The 15803-nt window shown below is 38.9% G+C and overlaps 3 protein-coding genes across 6 annotated transcripts in view; 2 read left to right on the top strand and 1 right to left on the bottom strand.

Annotated features, from left to right (window-relative positions):
- LOC144629064 (splicing factor 45-like) overlaps nucleotides 1-15803 on the bottom strand; it is a 126727-nt gene that overhangs the window by 106026 nt on the left and 4898 nt on the right. The window lies entirely within an intron of this gene.
- Nucleotides 726-6027, top strand: LOC144628089 (uncharacterized). Of its 2 annotated transcripts, none has more exons than XM_078486146.1 (7): nucleotides 726-806; nucleotides 1814-1901; nucleotides 2346-2446; nucleotides 3465-3567; nucleotides 3876-3945; nucleotides 4388-4505; nucleotides 5486-6027. In XM_078486146.1, exons 1-7 carry the CDS (start codon nucleotides 762-764, stop codon nucleotides 5624-5626), a joined length of 666 nt encoding a protein of 221 aa, XP_078342272.1. In that variant the 5' UTR covers nucleotides 726-761; the 3' UTR covers nucleotides 5627-6027. The 2 variants fall into 2 exon arrangements, with proteins under 2 accessions (XP_078342272.1, XP_078342274.1); XM_078486148.1 differs by having other exon boundaries at nucleotides 745-806; nucleotides 1817-1901.
- Nucleotides 8479-15386, top strand: LOC144628121 (uncharacterized). Of its 3 annotated transcripts, none has more exons than XM_078486180.1 (8): nucleotides 8479-8507; nucleotides 8619-8664; nucleotides 10902-10975; nucleotides 12321-12451; nucleotides 13436-13535; nucleotides 13994-14069; nucleotides 14275-14392; nucleotides 15091-15386. In XM_078486180.1, exons 3-8 carry the CDS (start codon nucleotides 10912-10914, stop codon nucleotides 15205-15207), a joined length of 606 nt encoding a protein of 201 aa, XP_078342306.1. In that variant the 5' UTR covers nucleotides 8479-8507; nucleotides 8619-8664; nucleotides 10902-10911; the 3' UTR covers nucleotides 15208-15386. The 3 variants fall into 3 exon arrangements, with proteins under 3 accessions (XP_078342306.1, XP_078342307.1, XP_078342305.1); XM_078486181.1 differs by having other exon boundaries at nucleotides 8487-8507; nucleotides 8619-8668; nucleotides 10904-10975; XM_078486179.1 differs by lacking the exon at nucleotides 8479-8507 and having other exon boundaries at nucleotides 8567-8664.

Here is a 15803-nt window from a genome sequence, read left to right as displayed (position 1 = left end):
GCCTTAAATAACCAAGAAAATTACAAATTTGGTTGAAGAATTACTGTGGAATCTTCCCTAAGAGACAACTCGATTTTATAAGAGGACATTGTCTGTAGTTTCTTGAAGAAAAATATTTTATGCGAAATTTCAACGAACAACTCTGGTAAACATCTTTCGTTATGATCGAGAACTCATTCGTTTCTTAATTGTTTTTTTTTTTTAAATTGATGCTGAACTTTTACGTCGGCAAGTTGGCTTGGACATTGGAAACAGGATGAGCGCAAACCGGAAATTCGTTTTTACCAACTAAAGTTTGATACCACGAAATACAGCCTCACTTCCTCTCAATAGAAAACAGAAAACACGTCAAGACATTTACCGCATACATAACAGTTGTTTTACTCTTATTTGTAGCTGTTATTTCGGCCAATATTGTTGTCAATAGACCATATTCGTATTCTCGGTATTGGACTGGAACAAGCTTGCAATGGAGGCTAATGCGGGGGAATATCATTAATGATAGCTTCATGTAATTTGCATTTGAAAAGATTTTCCCGCATTAGCCTCCGTTGCAAGCTAGCTCCAGTCCAATACCTAGAATACGAATATGGTCTATTAACAGAGCAAGCCATGCACGCTTTGCGTGCCTATGCTAAAAATAATATATGCGCCTTGCAGGTCATTTTATTCAATCCTTTGTACAAAGTCACAATCACATGTTAACATGCAATACAACAATAACAATTAATGTCAACAATCTTTTGTGCGCTACACTTTATATGCGATCGTTGTGTGAAGAGAGTGGTCTTTATTTCACTTCAAAGGTAAGACTTGTTTCGTTTACTGGCCCTAACTTGTTATACAAAATAAAAGAGATTTTGGGAACACATATATCCAGGATAAAATATAAATATGCAAAGCTGTTATATATCGGCTGTTTAACATGACCGAGTTATTCTCTTTTCACACGTTTAAATATTGGATGTGAAACAAATCACCTGACAAATCTAAGTTTGTCGCGAATACTGTAGCAGGCACTTTAATTCGTCACATGAATCTTCTTTGACTTCAAGTGCTATATATATGCCAGGCACAGCCAGTTTTGATGCCATAGTTCCTAAACGTTCCAAGTTACGATCGCTTGCATTTAATTAAATCTTGGCGCGTTAAACTTTGTTCGGTTTAAATATTTTGGACACTTCAAAGTTTAGATGCTATTTGAAGCTACTTTGCCTGAGGCAATCAGTTTTAAATAACTGCAATTGAACAAGAAATGAATTCATTTCTTCTCAAACATATACGGACTTGTGAAACTACAGATTTAAGCGATCGAAACCTCTTTTCGTAATCAGTTGATTTGAATATACCTTGTAAAAAAAATTAAAAGGATCCTTAGTGTCCACATGTCGCTGAAATGTCCTACATCCCATTTGTCGAAAATATCCGAGTCGATAATTTGCAATGGTGGCTGGAACAAAATTATTAAGACTCAAACTGGAAATGATCAACTTCGCGCTCACACGCGCCGTGAAGAGACATGTGGCAGTGTTATGTGGCAGGGACTAAATTACAACATGTGCACAAACGAGAAAATGATGCAGGGGAGGGGGGGGGGGGGGTGGCATGTTGCAGCGACACTTCTCCTGAAAAGTATCAGCACATGAGAAGGGGATGGGGGAGGGGGCGTTGCTACAACATGCCCAGCGCTTCAATCAGGTAATGAGAGTAAATATTTCGATCTTGGAATTAAAAGTGTCAAGCAAAGTAAAAAAAGCACGGAGAAATTATGTTTTTTTTTTTGTAATCATTTTAAGTTCTGAAATGTTTATAGAAGGACGCAACAATGCTGCTGTTCTTTGCTTGTGGATTGACGATACTAGCAACGTCTGCTGCAAAGATTCCTATCAAGTCTGTTAAAGGTACAAGTCGTTTGTATTAGAAAGATATTAGTTAGCGTACAGTAGACTGCATCGCAAAAACCCTCAAAAAGGCTAAAATTCGCCGTATAAAGCTACAAGGACGACAAGGCACAACGATTGATTGATAAGATTACGTTTATTTTGAGCATAAATATGAATATTACTCGCTATAGTTCATGCTTATAGGAACGAACGAACGTTTCCCATACATTCCTTTATAAATTTGAAATATCAACAGTCGCTCCATTTGTGTGGGCTCCCTGTGGTTAGCTTTCCCCATGAATAAGTGCTATTCACGTGACAATGTTTTTCAATCACGTGATAAGAATTCTGCCGCCGCCGGTTCAAATTGCTAACGGCGGTTTTACCACCTAGTGATTTTGATAGTAAAGTGCCACAATAAAACAGCTTATCTAAAATCAAGTTTTTTTGTTTTCCTTTCAGTGAAAGTTCTAGTAACAGCTTTTAGTTTAATCAAACGTAACTCAGAACCCCTACCTGGCAAGGAGACATCAGTTGATGGAATAGTTAAAATGATGCAACTGGTGAGATAGACACTTCAAGCATTTTTATTAACCCTTAGCGATCAGGGCTACCCAGAACCTTTGTTTTTGGTCAGTGGGACTAAAGGCTCTGAGTAGAAGATTCCGGGGAGAGGTATGAGGTTCCCCCAATAATGCCCTATATAGACTGTTCACAGTCCCCTATTTTTCCGTGAAGTCGTAGAAATGGATCGTTCAGTCCGACGGGCCGCCATCTTGGTTTACGAACGCGAGCACTATGAGCATCCAGCCCAGCCACCCACGGGGTTTTTGCACTCTCCCCAGTTTTCGCTCGCGTTCGTAAACCAAGATGGCGGCTCGTCGGACTGAACGATCGATCTCTACGACTTCACGGAAAATTGGGCGACTGTGAACAGTCTATGCCCTATACGGGAGGCTCCACCTGAAGGGGGGAACCTTTTTTAAAACTTCAGATATATGAAATGGAAGGAATTTCACGAGTTTAGGTATATGAAAACTGTAGGGAAATCTGTCATTAAGGTATTTAAAAGGGCCTTGATATTTAAAACAAACGCACCTTATAGCTGTATGCTGTTAATTTATTAAACGCTACATAATAGAAATGGCAGCACGACTTCCTGTTTTAAGTATATGTCGTGTCGTGTAGGTACACGAAAGGGTTACCTTTTCTGTCAAAATGGTATATAAAAGGGTAGGGGGTTGGAACTCGGGCGGAGGCTCTCCGTATAGAACTTTTTCAACTAGAAGATTAAGAGAGAAGATTACGTTAAATTATGTTTTACATTCTAAGGAAACAGAGAAATACTTGATTATTGTGTACAGTTGACGAATAATAAGATAGAAAACCGTCCGATTCTTATCGGCAACCGCATCAGGACACATCATGTTGTTTACATGCAGTAGATTATTTTCTCCATGTTTGGAGTTGAGAGGGTGGGGCTCGTTTCATGCTCAAATCCTGCGACAACAACAGTCACACAAAAAAAAGAATTAAGTCCTCTGATTAAAAAAATGTTTTGTTTGTTGGTTTTGTTTCCAGCCAATTGGTGGCCCTACAACCATGTTTCTGAACATTTCTGGTCTTCCTCCTAACACGATGCACGGCTTCCATGTCCATGAGTACGGAGACACTGTTACTAAAGGTGAGCAGGTTTGCTGCTTAGCAACGTCTGATAAAACCCGCGGGAAGCGGGTACCGCGCTCATCTCCATTCCACTGACGAAAGAGGTCTGAGATAGATGACGTCACGTAGCGTTTACAGAAAGCTATTGAGTAGCATATTGGTCGCTACCCTTATTTGGCCAATCAGCTTATTGAAGTGTGGCTCATGATCATAAATCTCAAGTGACGCATACTTTATCTTAAAACAATGGAGGGTTCTTGTGAGATTAAAGTTGTGGCACTTTTAATTAAAATGTTAGTTACCAACTGAGTCAAAATTATTTTTCAGGCTGCCAATCAACCGGAAGTCATTATAATCCTCTTAACATGGCCCATGGTGCACCTCAGGATAAAGTACGGTAAGGCAGCTATATATATGTCACGCAATGTCGACCTATATCACGCGAACTTTGCGTGAACATCCTTGTTCCTGTATGACCTAAATCTCTTGCTTACAGCTTATATTTCTTTCTTTGATGTTTTCCACCTTAATTTACTGCCCGGGGGGAAACGGGGAGAGAACCCGGGGAAATACGGGAATACATGCGAAATAGGTACGGAAATCGGGATAGAAAAGGACGGGAAGCAGAATACCCGAGGTGGCGGGAACTGAGAAAAATAAAAAAAAAAGTTCACAACATTGGCTAATATTTTTCAAGAGAGACGGTGGTAATTAAGAAGCGAAGGACACAAAGGAAAGGGATCGAAACAGGAGTTAAAATGTATGGGAAGCGAGAAGTTCATCCCCCCCCCCAAATGTTTGACAATAAGTAAAGACAGTATGTCATATCTTGTTTGCAGTCATGTTGGAGACTTGGGAAACCTCATATCAAACAATAACGGAGTTATCATCGCGACGCTTGTAGATCCTCTTGTTTCTCTTGTCGGACCCTTATCAGTCGTCGGAAGAGCGTTTGTGGTAAGATGAGAAAAGCACTCTCACGACAACTGCGATGACCAATAACTAAAATCATCTACGCTAACTAGTTAAAAATGTTTCACAATGTTCGTCCGGGTATGGCATCCTTTTTTAATCACTGAAAGTCGTGTAATAAATTTCTTATTAACCAAACTTGCTCAGGACTGCACTAAGAGGAGCCTTCGGTTTTTATGTACGGACCTCGCTGAGGGTCTATTATACTCTGGCGGATTGGCGGTTTAACCCAGGGGGGGGGGGGGGGGGGAAAGTCGGGACTTTTCTTTGGAGACATAGCGGTGCCTGGAAACGGTGCGAGTCTATATCAATCAAGCCGTTGCTAAGAATGACGTCACCCAAAGTTTTGTTTTCTCAGAAAGATTTAAATATCAATGACTGCATGCGTGTGAAATGCGAATAGTGGCGGTGTTTGCGTTTGATGTTTCACGCCACTGATTTCTCACACGTCACTGAGAATGTTTTGGCGGCGTGGAATACCAAGCGAAAAATTGGTCACGTTTGACATTTAACAACCAAAAAATGGTAAATCATTTCAGAATCATTGGAGTTAGTTTTAATTGGTATAATTCGCAAGCCCTACTTTTGCCAGACTGGACACCGTTATCACCGTTATCACTGTTTGTTGTTGTGATGTTAACCCAATTTTGAGTTTTCTGCTTGCGGGTACATCATAGCTGACGTTTTATTCTGAAAGTTTACGGTCAAGAAATTATGACGGTTTCGGTCTTAAGGAAAAATCAAAAGCAAATTGCGGTATAGGAAGAACAAAATATGGCGGTTTGTGGACTTTACAAGACCCTCCTGGCTCGGCCAACCCAAGATCTTGGGTCAGAGTTTTTCGCACTGGTATGACACTACCAACAACCCTCCTCACACAATTTTATATAAACTAGACCGAAAGATAGAAAAGGCTCCTAACCTTTACATAAGAAATTACATATATTTGTTTTATTTCCTCCCAGATTCACGAGAAAATTGACGACCTGGGTCGAGGAACTGGTCCAGCACAAGTCGAGAGCCTGTTAACTGGAAACGCGGGCGCTCGTTTGGGATGCGGTGCTATCCAACTCGCGCAAATAAAGATGCCAGATTTAAAACCTTGAAACCATGGCGGCTGATTGGTTACAAAAAAAGACGTTCTGATTTGTATCTTAGACTGGTCACAGTTCACTGTTCACAGTCCCCTAGTGAAAAATTCACACCCTACAACCCTACCCACGGGGTTTTTGCACTCTCCCCAGTTTTCACTTACGTTAATGAACCAAGATGGCGGCCCGTCGGACTCAACGATCGATTTCTACGACTCCACGGAAAAATAGGGGACTGTGAACAGTTTGATTTGTATCTATCTAGCACTATTCAAAAACAAATACTTATTGTACTGTGGGATATCGAATTTTTAAATTAATATGGAAACGCTGGGGGTTGATAACTTTGAAAAAGAGTACAACAATTTCCTTCCTAGGTTTTCCACAAAAAAAAAAGTTGTATCAGAAATTATAAATTTACGAATAAAAAGATCTTTATCGAATGGAAGTCGCGTGCTTTGAAATTGATTTATGGGTAATACACAAACATTAAGACGGACACCTTCGGGACCGGCCGCAGCTGTTCGTCTTAGAGAGGTGTCCGCCTTGACACCAGTCATTCTGAGATAATAAAGCTAAAACTTTACACAATGCACCAAACCTTTGCTAACTGCAACAAGACTAAAATAACAAAAGGACCGTATTTGCTTGTTTAATAAAGCAAAAACTGAGAGCTTCTACAAACTGTAATACTGTAAGTAGAAAACGACCTATTCATACACGTAACCAGAGAAGTAATCCGTTAAAGCGTCATTGTTAGTGGTTAGTAAGCTTGGTAAACACGTATCGTTAGGGCGCTGACTAACTTTGCTTTAGGTCGATACGAAGTTTGAATGTTTGTTTCACTAAAAACATGATAAAAACACTTCTCAAGTGTCCGTTAATGATTTCAAAGTGTCCGTTGTCCGTCTTAGAGAGGTGTCAGTCTTATAGGGAGTTTGGCTACAGTAAAATGTCTGAAAAACGACAGGGACCATCACCAAGTGACCGTCTTATAGAGATGTCCGTTAAGAGGGAATTGACTGTATACTTGAATCGAACCTGCAAGGCCTAGGAAACCGAAATTGGTTCGAGTAATCAGGGGTAAATTTCGTTTCCCATGGAGGTTCGAAACCAGCTACATCGTGAAATTTTCAGAAGCCCCCTTTTGCGTGGAAGGTCACATTTTACTCTGAAATCAATGCTACAATGCTGAAAATGGCATTTCCAAGCTTTTAAAATAGATTTTAAAATCATAATTCTGCTCCTAGTCGTTCCATGCTACTGAAACCAGAATAAGCCCCGACCTGATGGGCCAGTAGGCTCGAACGCTATACCTGCATGTGAATAAAGCCGCCTCTCTTCTCTTCTATGAAAAGTGGCTTCATTTTTCAGGGTCGTATTATAGACTGAGGGCTAGATTATATGAAACCTTGTTTCTCCTAGACCAACGGTAAACTGTCCGTAATATCTGAAACCTTATGAGTTTCTGGTAATATACGGTAGAATCCCCATACCTCGAACCTACAGGGAAAATGCAAATTGCTTCAAGAAATCGGGTGTAAAATAACAGAGAAGTACTGTCCAAGAATAACGATAATTGGTTCAAGAAATCAGGAGTTTCGAAAAATCGGGGTTCGAGATATTGGGATTTTACAGTAAATAGGTATCGTACACTGGGGGTGTCCGTCAGGAGAGGTTTGACCGTATAAATTATGTAATTGCGGGCCCAAGAGAGGCCCGCAACCCTAATCTTGACAGTGACCAGCGGATTGCGTTTTACGCGTGCGCGCCACGTTAATAAAAGGCAAACAGAAAACGGAAGTTGAAAATTTTGTTCTTCCACTAAGAACGATCAGAATGCGAAAAATGTGTCAATCACGACTGGAATGTGTCAATCTGTTCTCCAAGAACGATTGTCACATAAGATCTAGGCTCCTGTCACATGGAAGATTGCAAACATTACAATTTACAGGTGTTGCTTTTGAGAAAATTTGCTCTGATTGTATCACACATAAACCACGGCAAAGCGAATGATTCCAACAACGGTTATTCTCGAGAAATTCGTTATAACACTGACAACATAGCGAGTTTATCGACCGAGGAAAATCACATCTCAATTCACACCGCGTGCTCGTCTACACTTCAAAAAAACTGTCAATCAAAAAACAACTCTGACTGGTTCGCGGCCGGTTCGAGGCAAATAAGCGTGACGCGTTACTCGGAATAATTGTCTTTTGTCCAGTGATTTATCATTAATCGCGCCACGTTAATAAAAGGCGAGCACAACATAGCGAGTTTACCGACTGAGAAAAATCACATCTCAATTCACACCGCGTGTTCGATTACACTTCCAAAACGATAAAAACATGCATTCCTTGCTTGATGCGTTACTCGGAATAATTGTCTTTTGTCCATTTTATCATTTATTTGTCGACACTGCCATCTAAAATTACGCACTCTCGTACCAGTACCTTTTCTAAGTGCGTCAAGGCCCGCACTTTCTAACCCGTGGTTACCACTAGTCATAATACTAGTTTATCTTATGAGTTGTAAAAAAATGATACTTCACATCTATTTTCGAGAAAATGTCAGCTATTTTTGCAGTAACTTGAACCGCTTATGGACGCGTGGCTTATGCTCTCTTTTTTAGTTACAAAAAATGCTTTCAAATCCTGTAAAATCGGCACGCACATATGCAAAATTTGGTGAAAAATGACGGATGGACAGTCAAAGATGATCAATAATGAAACTATTAAGTTATTGGTTGGTCATTCGCCACATCACCAAACTCCAAATGTCATCAACAACCAATAGGAAAACCCGGCGTAGTTTTAACATATTACTTGCCAATTACTTGCTTTAATCATATCACTGCTTTAATTTCAGTTAGCTTGTTCTTGTCAAGAACCGTCAGGTAGGGTCAATTAACTTTAGACGTAGAAATGTTTCTTTTTTTTTTCAAATATGTTTCTTTGAACTAAAATACAAATGTCACTGATAAAAATTGTTCATTGTTTTTGCGCAGGTTTCTATCACTTGAAAAACACTGATATACTTCGCGAACATTCAAGGTCAGTTCACCGAAGTCACTTTAATTTTTCTACAAATATCATCGTTTGTGGTTATTACTGGGACATTTTTGTATTTTGATTCATAGCAAATTAAGCACGTCTAGCAATTTTGCGAGATATTTGTTGCTTTGAGTAAAAGGTGTTTTTCACTAGAAAGCGCTAATTTAAAAATGCATCACTAATTATTTGATGGAAGGGTGCTCCAGTGTTAAAGCAGCATTTACTCAGGTGGTTTTTGTGCAATCAGCTGCAATTTCAGCGTTATATCGCTAAAATTTACGGAAAAGTACATAAAACGAACAGAGACTTTGTATCAAAGTATGGGCACAAGTCTTGTAAACAAGCGTGGTGTTGTTTTAGCCGTAAGATCGAAACCTCCGGCGATCTATCGATCACGCTGAAATCACGACTGAATCTCACTAAAATCGCGGCTGGTTTTCACGCGCGATTCGGAGTTGCAATCACAGTGCGGCAAAAATCAACGCGAAAACGCGATAAAAATGCACAAAATATGGTTTTGGCGAAGTGATCGCATTTTTTGCTCAAAGGTAAAATACAATCGAGGGTTATTTTTCGCCGAGCGCGTGTGTCAAGTAATATTGGCAAACAAACATAAATGACGATGTTAAGTTGAATTCAATTATGATCACGGAACGTTACTTTTTCGCGCAAACAAATCCATCAAACGAAAGGGGATCAATAATTTTACCACATATACCGTATATAAGCGGCTTTTCTTCGACAAAGAGAAAGCAAATTCAATTTTTTTAACTTGTGCAAATGGAAAATTCACCCCTTTGGCCGTTTTTCGGAATTCTTGTGAAATCAATTGCCGTTGTCAAGGCTAATCAAAGCTACTTGCCATTTATTGACAAATTAAAATTTGCCCAGTAACGCGTGGCTTCAAGTTCTTTTTTAAAAGTCCTGAGAAATACCGCTAATAAGGAAAATTGAGAATCACAATTCGTCCTTAAAAGATGAATGAATACGTGCATTCTCAAAGTCAAAGTGATCATTAAGACAGACTAGAACACCGAGGAAAAGTTTGGTCAGTAAACAAAATTAATTTTTGGTCAATATTTCTCTTACCCGGCTACAAGTTTTAATAAAGAATTTTTTTATTTCAAGTTCATGGGGGAGGTTACGGACTTCTCACATTCACGACTCGCGGCCCCGCATGGCAAAAATACTCAAATAAAAAAAAAAAAAAAAATGAGAGAATTATTCATATCGCAAACGTTCCTTATTTAAACAAGAGTTTTGGATTGACAATTATGTTAAATTTTGAAAATTAAACTTACGAACTGAACATATAACGGAGCACGCAACAAAATGTTGTACCTGAAAAAAATATAAAATCCAATGGTATCAAAATATTGGTCCACTTTATAATATAAACAGACAAATTTAGCGATTTATACTTAACGTATTATTTTGAGGAGATATCTCTTTCTGCATTATTGCTTTCAAAGCTAAGACAGCTGAGAGAATAAGTAACTAAAATTTCAGCCAATCAGAATACGTTATTGCAGGTCCAATATATTCCGTATTGGACCGGTTGAACATTTGCGAAGATTCTATATTTCTTTTTCAAAGCTTATAAATCGTGTGATAAATCCCTTATGGCCCTCGCTGTTTTCTGTACGGTCTTCGGCTGCGAATACAGCCGCCGTTGATATGACCTCGGGCTAAAATTCTCCCTGTAATTCCCGCGCAGCTGATAAGTTAAAATATGGTTTTAAATTTATTGAACAGCATCAAAAAAATTCCCGAAAAAGCAATTATTTAATATAGAGTACATACTATAATATTAACATTAATTTGTGAAGTCGTAAATTAGTATACGAGAATTAGAAAAACATCAGAAAATTAATATGCAAGAATGAAAAACAATTGGTTTTGTCTCTCACAGTTTCTCTTTCTTCTAAGGAGGAGACACAGAGTCCTCTCTCCGAATATTTCGGGGACCTAAAAAATCCAAGGAAAAGAAGAACTTCTAAGAGAAAAGCCTCAAAGGTTACACTTCTATAAACTCAAAAATAAAATTCGACCATGCAGCATTCCCATTAACATCTATGTACTGCTTAAAATACATAGTCTAAATATAGTTCTTCGAAATACGACCAATACAAAGTAGACAAATAATCGCGAATCGACTTCAAAAAAAGACAAAAATTATCAATTTATTCCCCTTTAAACTACCATTTAAAATTCTTAAATGGTTAATTAATTTCCAGAGACACCACAATGCTGCTGTTTGTCTGTGGATTGATGATTCTGGCGACGTCTGCTGCTGAGGACATTTGTTCAGGTAAAGCCTCTCAGAGAGTATAAATAGGGATTTTTAGCAAACCAATGCGGAAACGGGACAACCAGAGCGTCACCAGGCAAAAGGTTTAAATGAGCAGCACAATAGCTCTGCACATACGTTATAAATATTGATATGATTTTTCTGTCGTCTTCTGTTAAGCAACGACGTGAAATCGACAAATTCTGCATGTTTTGAAAAATGAGAACTACGACCCTAATTTTTCATATTTTCATTTGGAAGTGAACGCTCTCTTTCCATATTTATGCAGCTAGAGCTAGTGGTTTAACCGATATACTACAGGAAAGCCATATCTTTCTCTTCGGCAAACGCGAGCTTGCCTTTCATTTTGTTACATTTTCAAATAAAATAGGAACAAATCACAGAGTCGCGACAATCACAAAGCTACTCATTTCCGCGTACAAACGCCAAACGGAAGACGGCAGATGCAGAATTTTTGCCGTTCGCAGGAAAAACAAACGTCATGTTTAATCGCTCTGTTATCTACCACGAAAACACGCCAAGCATTAAAGTATACGAGCAAGTTTTAACTAGCTAATTACAAGTAGATGCATTAAAACCATGAGCCCCCAAAATAAACACTGCAAATTTTCTAGCGCAGAATTTTAGTCATATCCTGCGCGCTTGTTTGTGGGTGTTTTGTTGTTTACACCCCAAAGGGTACGTGATTTTTACTGTTTACATATAAAATAAGTTCCTTTTATCAATTTTGTCAAATTTCCTGAAGGAGTCTGTACTCTTTAGACAAAAACGGTCCGCCGGAGAAATAACCTAAGTTAAAACAAGAGCAGTTGCTGGCCAGGCTGCTTACTATTCTTTATTCCACGTTTTAAATCAAAAGCCACACTAGGTGACCGTTCTTTTACCTGTGCTGCGCCGAAACTTTGGAACGCGCTTCCATTTGATATAAGAAGTGCCAGCACTGTTACTATTTTTAAAGCTAAGCTAAAAACACACCTTTTTCGTCGTGTATTTTTATCATAATTGTTTTTAAATTATATTTTACTTTTAATAATTGTAATTTTAGCTTTTTAAAATCATTGTAAGTTTACCTTTAATTGTACCTTTAGCTTTTCAAATTCATTGTAAGTTTACTCTTAATTGTAATTTTGGTTTTAAGCTTTTTTATTCCGTTTTAATCTTGAAATGCGCATTTGAACATTTTATATATGAAATTTGCGCACTATAAATGTTATTATTATTATTATTATTATTATCATTATTATTATTATTATTATTATTAAAAATATTTTTAAAAAAGTGACTGAGCTTCGTAACCCAACAATGCATCAGTGAAACAACTAAAAAAATACCGATTCTCTTTAAGATGTAGATGCAGTAACAGCCGTTAGTTTTATCACTCGTAACTCCAAGCCACCAGCAGGCACAGAGACTCCAGTGGAAGGAAAAGTTACGCTGATGCAACCCAAATACAAAAGGATGCTTGTGAAGAAAACGGTAAGGCAACATTATTGGTGGGTCCTGTGGGATAACGTAAAAGCCCTCGTCTGATAATTCCCTAGATGGTATCTCATGATAATTCCCGAGGGGGGGGGGGTACTCTATATTTTTCTGGGTGGGGGTGTGCCGCTGGGACTCTGAAACTCTTACCCTATATTAGACCCTGTTCAGCTGATTTCGCAACCCTTTACTCGACTAAACACCAAAAATCCGTACCCAATCCCAGACTTTTTTTTTGAAAACTGTATCACTATTTGTGTTTTTAATGGAAAACCATCTGTCAGCAACGTTGTCTCTTCCTCTTCTGAGTTTCTATTCCTATTCTGGAGTTAATTCCTCATACTACCGATCAGTTTTCCGGCAAATGATACCCTATTCTAGACCAAAACTCGCTGATTCCTGTACCCTATCCCAGACTAAACTGCTTGAAAACCATACCCTTCACAACGGCACATACCTATATAGCTCATATATGGGAGGGCCCCCCCCCCGGTGATAATTTTATGAACAAGGAAACAAGGCAAATTAACGAACTTCACCTTAAAAATTCAAGAGCCCAACGACGTATGGAAACCCTTAAATAGTGGTCCAGTTTTGTTAAAAATTACGATGTCAGTGTACTGAAGTTATAAACAAGTGATATTATTGTGATGCCATCAGGAACTTTAGATCTCAACTTGAAAAAGTTAGGCTGACTTTTTCAAGTTCTGTCCTTGTGACCTGAAAAAACAGCTAGAAACTAATAACGGCTCCCCACTTCCTTCAACAACAATTTACGTTATATCTTCATTCGTCTGATGTCCGTAGCGCATTTCGTGTACGAGCAAGAGTACTTTATCAATTTTAGTACTTTTTACTGAAACGCAGAAAAATTCCCTTGACAGTGTCCCTTAAAATCCTCCGACACCTACAGTGGATAAATAATGAGTGGTCCCCAGTTGATATTTGACTATGTGCTGTACATGTGTTTTATCTTTGCAGCCTCGCTGTCCTACTCGCATCTCTGTGAAGATTTCGGGTCTTCCGCCTAACACGATGCACGGCTTCCACATTCATCAATTTGGAGACATTGTTACTGATGGTGAGCATATACCGTAGAATTTCGGTTATAAGCCCTGGGCTTATACAACTTCGTAAGGGTTTTTGGGTGGGCTTATAAGCGGAGGGGCTTATATTCGGGAGGGCTTATAAGCGGAAGGAAAAAAACGTTTCGAAACGAGCCTCGGGATTGTTGATCAAAATACGTTTTTAAGTTAAAAACGCACAAAAAAGCAACATTTAGCCCTGTTCAGTACTGTCATCCGGTAGAGGGGGGCTTATATCCGGGGGGGGGGGGGGCTTATAACCGGATGTATTTTTTGTTTCCAAGTTGATGGGCCTATAACCGGGGGGGCTTATAAGCGGGGGAGCTTATAAACGGAATTTTACGGTATCTTTAATTCGTACTCCTTCTCGTACTTCGTCCCCAATATTAATTCAATAGGAAATTTTAAATTGTGTTTTCGAAGCTGACGTAAAATACTTTAAATTATCTTCAAGGCTGCCAGAGTACCGGTGGGCATTTCAATCCGTTCAACAGGAACCATGGTGGACCACAGAACAAATTTAAAAGACGGTAAATGCAGCTTTGTCACGCTAACTCTCTGCGTGACCATCCTGTTTTCTCTCGTTAGCTATATCACGCTATATCATGTAAGTTTTGCGTGACCATCCTAATTTGTCACGCTATATCACGCATGCTTTGCGTGACCATCCTCTTTCCTCTATTTAAATGATATTTATATAATCAGGAAAGAGCATATATATTTTTTCGTTTGCAGTCATGTTGGGGACTTGGGAAACATCGTAGCAGACCAAAACGGAGCTGTCGACATTGTGATAGAAGATCATCTTCTGTCCCTGTCTGGACCCAATTCGGTAATCGGAAGGGCATTTGTGGTAAGTTGCCATATTCTTATCTCACCACTAGCTGCATAAATTCGTCGGGGCTATCGAACGACTTCACGAAAAGTATATCTTAAGTTTAAATCCGTGAAAATGTCAAGGTTTTGCGTATTGAAATAGCGAAGTGTAATGCACTTATGTCCAGGATTGAACGCAAGTATTGTTTAATGAGTACTTCATGCTTGACTTCATGTTATTTGACATTTTCATATGATTTCATATTTGACAGATCTTGGTGTGTTTCGGTGAACTTTTGTTAATGAGGAAACTTTGCGATTCCTGCCATGAGGAACGTGCATCTCATAAGCGTTCAATCCTGGACATATCTGCTTTTTCAAGGACACAATGCACTTTAAAGATGTGCTCGACATTTTGTAGATACAGTAGAACCACCCTCGGGAAATTCTGTTTCCTTAAGGAGAATTTCTGTCAGAATTTTATTTGTGTAAAACTTTTCTCCTTCAAGTTTGGAGTCAATACTGAGCACAATACATTTTAAGGACTTTCAAGCATCAAGCGCACTTTCAACGTTTTTTAAGGCCTTGAATTTTGATTTTTTAAATCAAGGATTTTCAAGGACTTTCAAGGTGCGTGCGATCCTTGAATGGACAGAAGCTAGATCAAAGTAGAAATATATTTTCTACTGCGTGCAAAAAGAGTAAAATTTATTTGGAATTTCATTTTGTTTCCAGATTCACCAGAAAGACGACGACCTGGGTAAAGGCACTGGAGAAGCCGAAGCTGGTAGTTTGAAAACTGGTAACGCGGGCGCTCGCTTGGGATGCGGTGTTATCGTCCACGCACCTTAGGAGCAGCCAATCAAGATCAAGTGGTTAGAGCCTTAAAACATCGGCGCGTGATTGGCCACAAAATGAAGAAGTTTTCTGTCATTCTCAAGCGGTTATAATGGGTATCTAGGATTAGACTAAATAAAACAAGACGGTAACTGTATTTTACTGGTTCTCAAACAAGAAATAAAAATTAATAATCAAAGTCTCTTCGAGATATCGACGTTTTTGCATGAAGTATGAGTCGAAGGTTTATCCTGTGCATTGTTCTTCGAACTTATCATTACAGTTTCTTTGTAGTTTAATTTAACAATTTCCTATCTTCGCGGAGGAAATGCAGCCATATAATTTTGTCAAAAATGGCTCGTTCGCGCCGGGTATTTATACACATATTCCTTAACATTACACAAATAAACAGTGCAAATTTCAGCGAGATCTGACAATTCTATACTTTAAAACTGCAAGGACCTTTCGAGGCAGTCGATTACGGCAGCGAAATTAGCAAATGAAACAGCAAAATATGCGTTCGACGCTTTGTTTTTGCGACGCTATATTTGAATTGTTATAGGTAGACCGCCGTTCAATGTGTTCAAGGCCGTATCGTTACGATTGCTCCA

This window comes from Oculina patagonica, chromosome 10, assembly GCF_052425735.1.
Source record: "Oculina patagonica isolate OP01 chromosome 10, crgOcupat, whole genome shotgun sequence".
Taxonomy (NCBI): domain Eukaryota; kingdom Metazoa; phylum Cnidaria; class Anthozoa; order Scleractinia; family Oculinidae; genus Oculina; species Oculina patagonica.
This window is presented reverse-complemented; position numbering and strand designations above follow the sequence as displayed.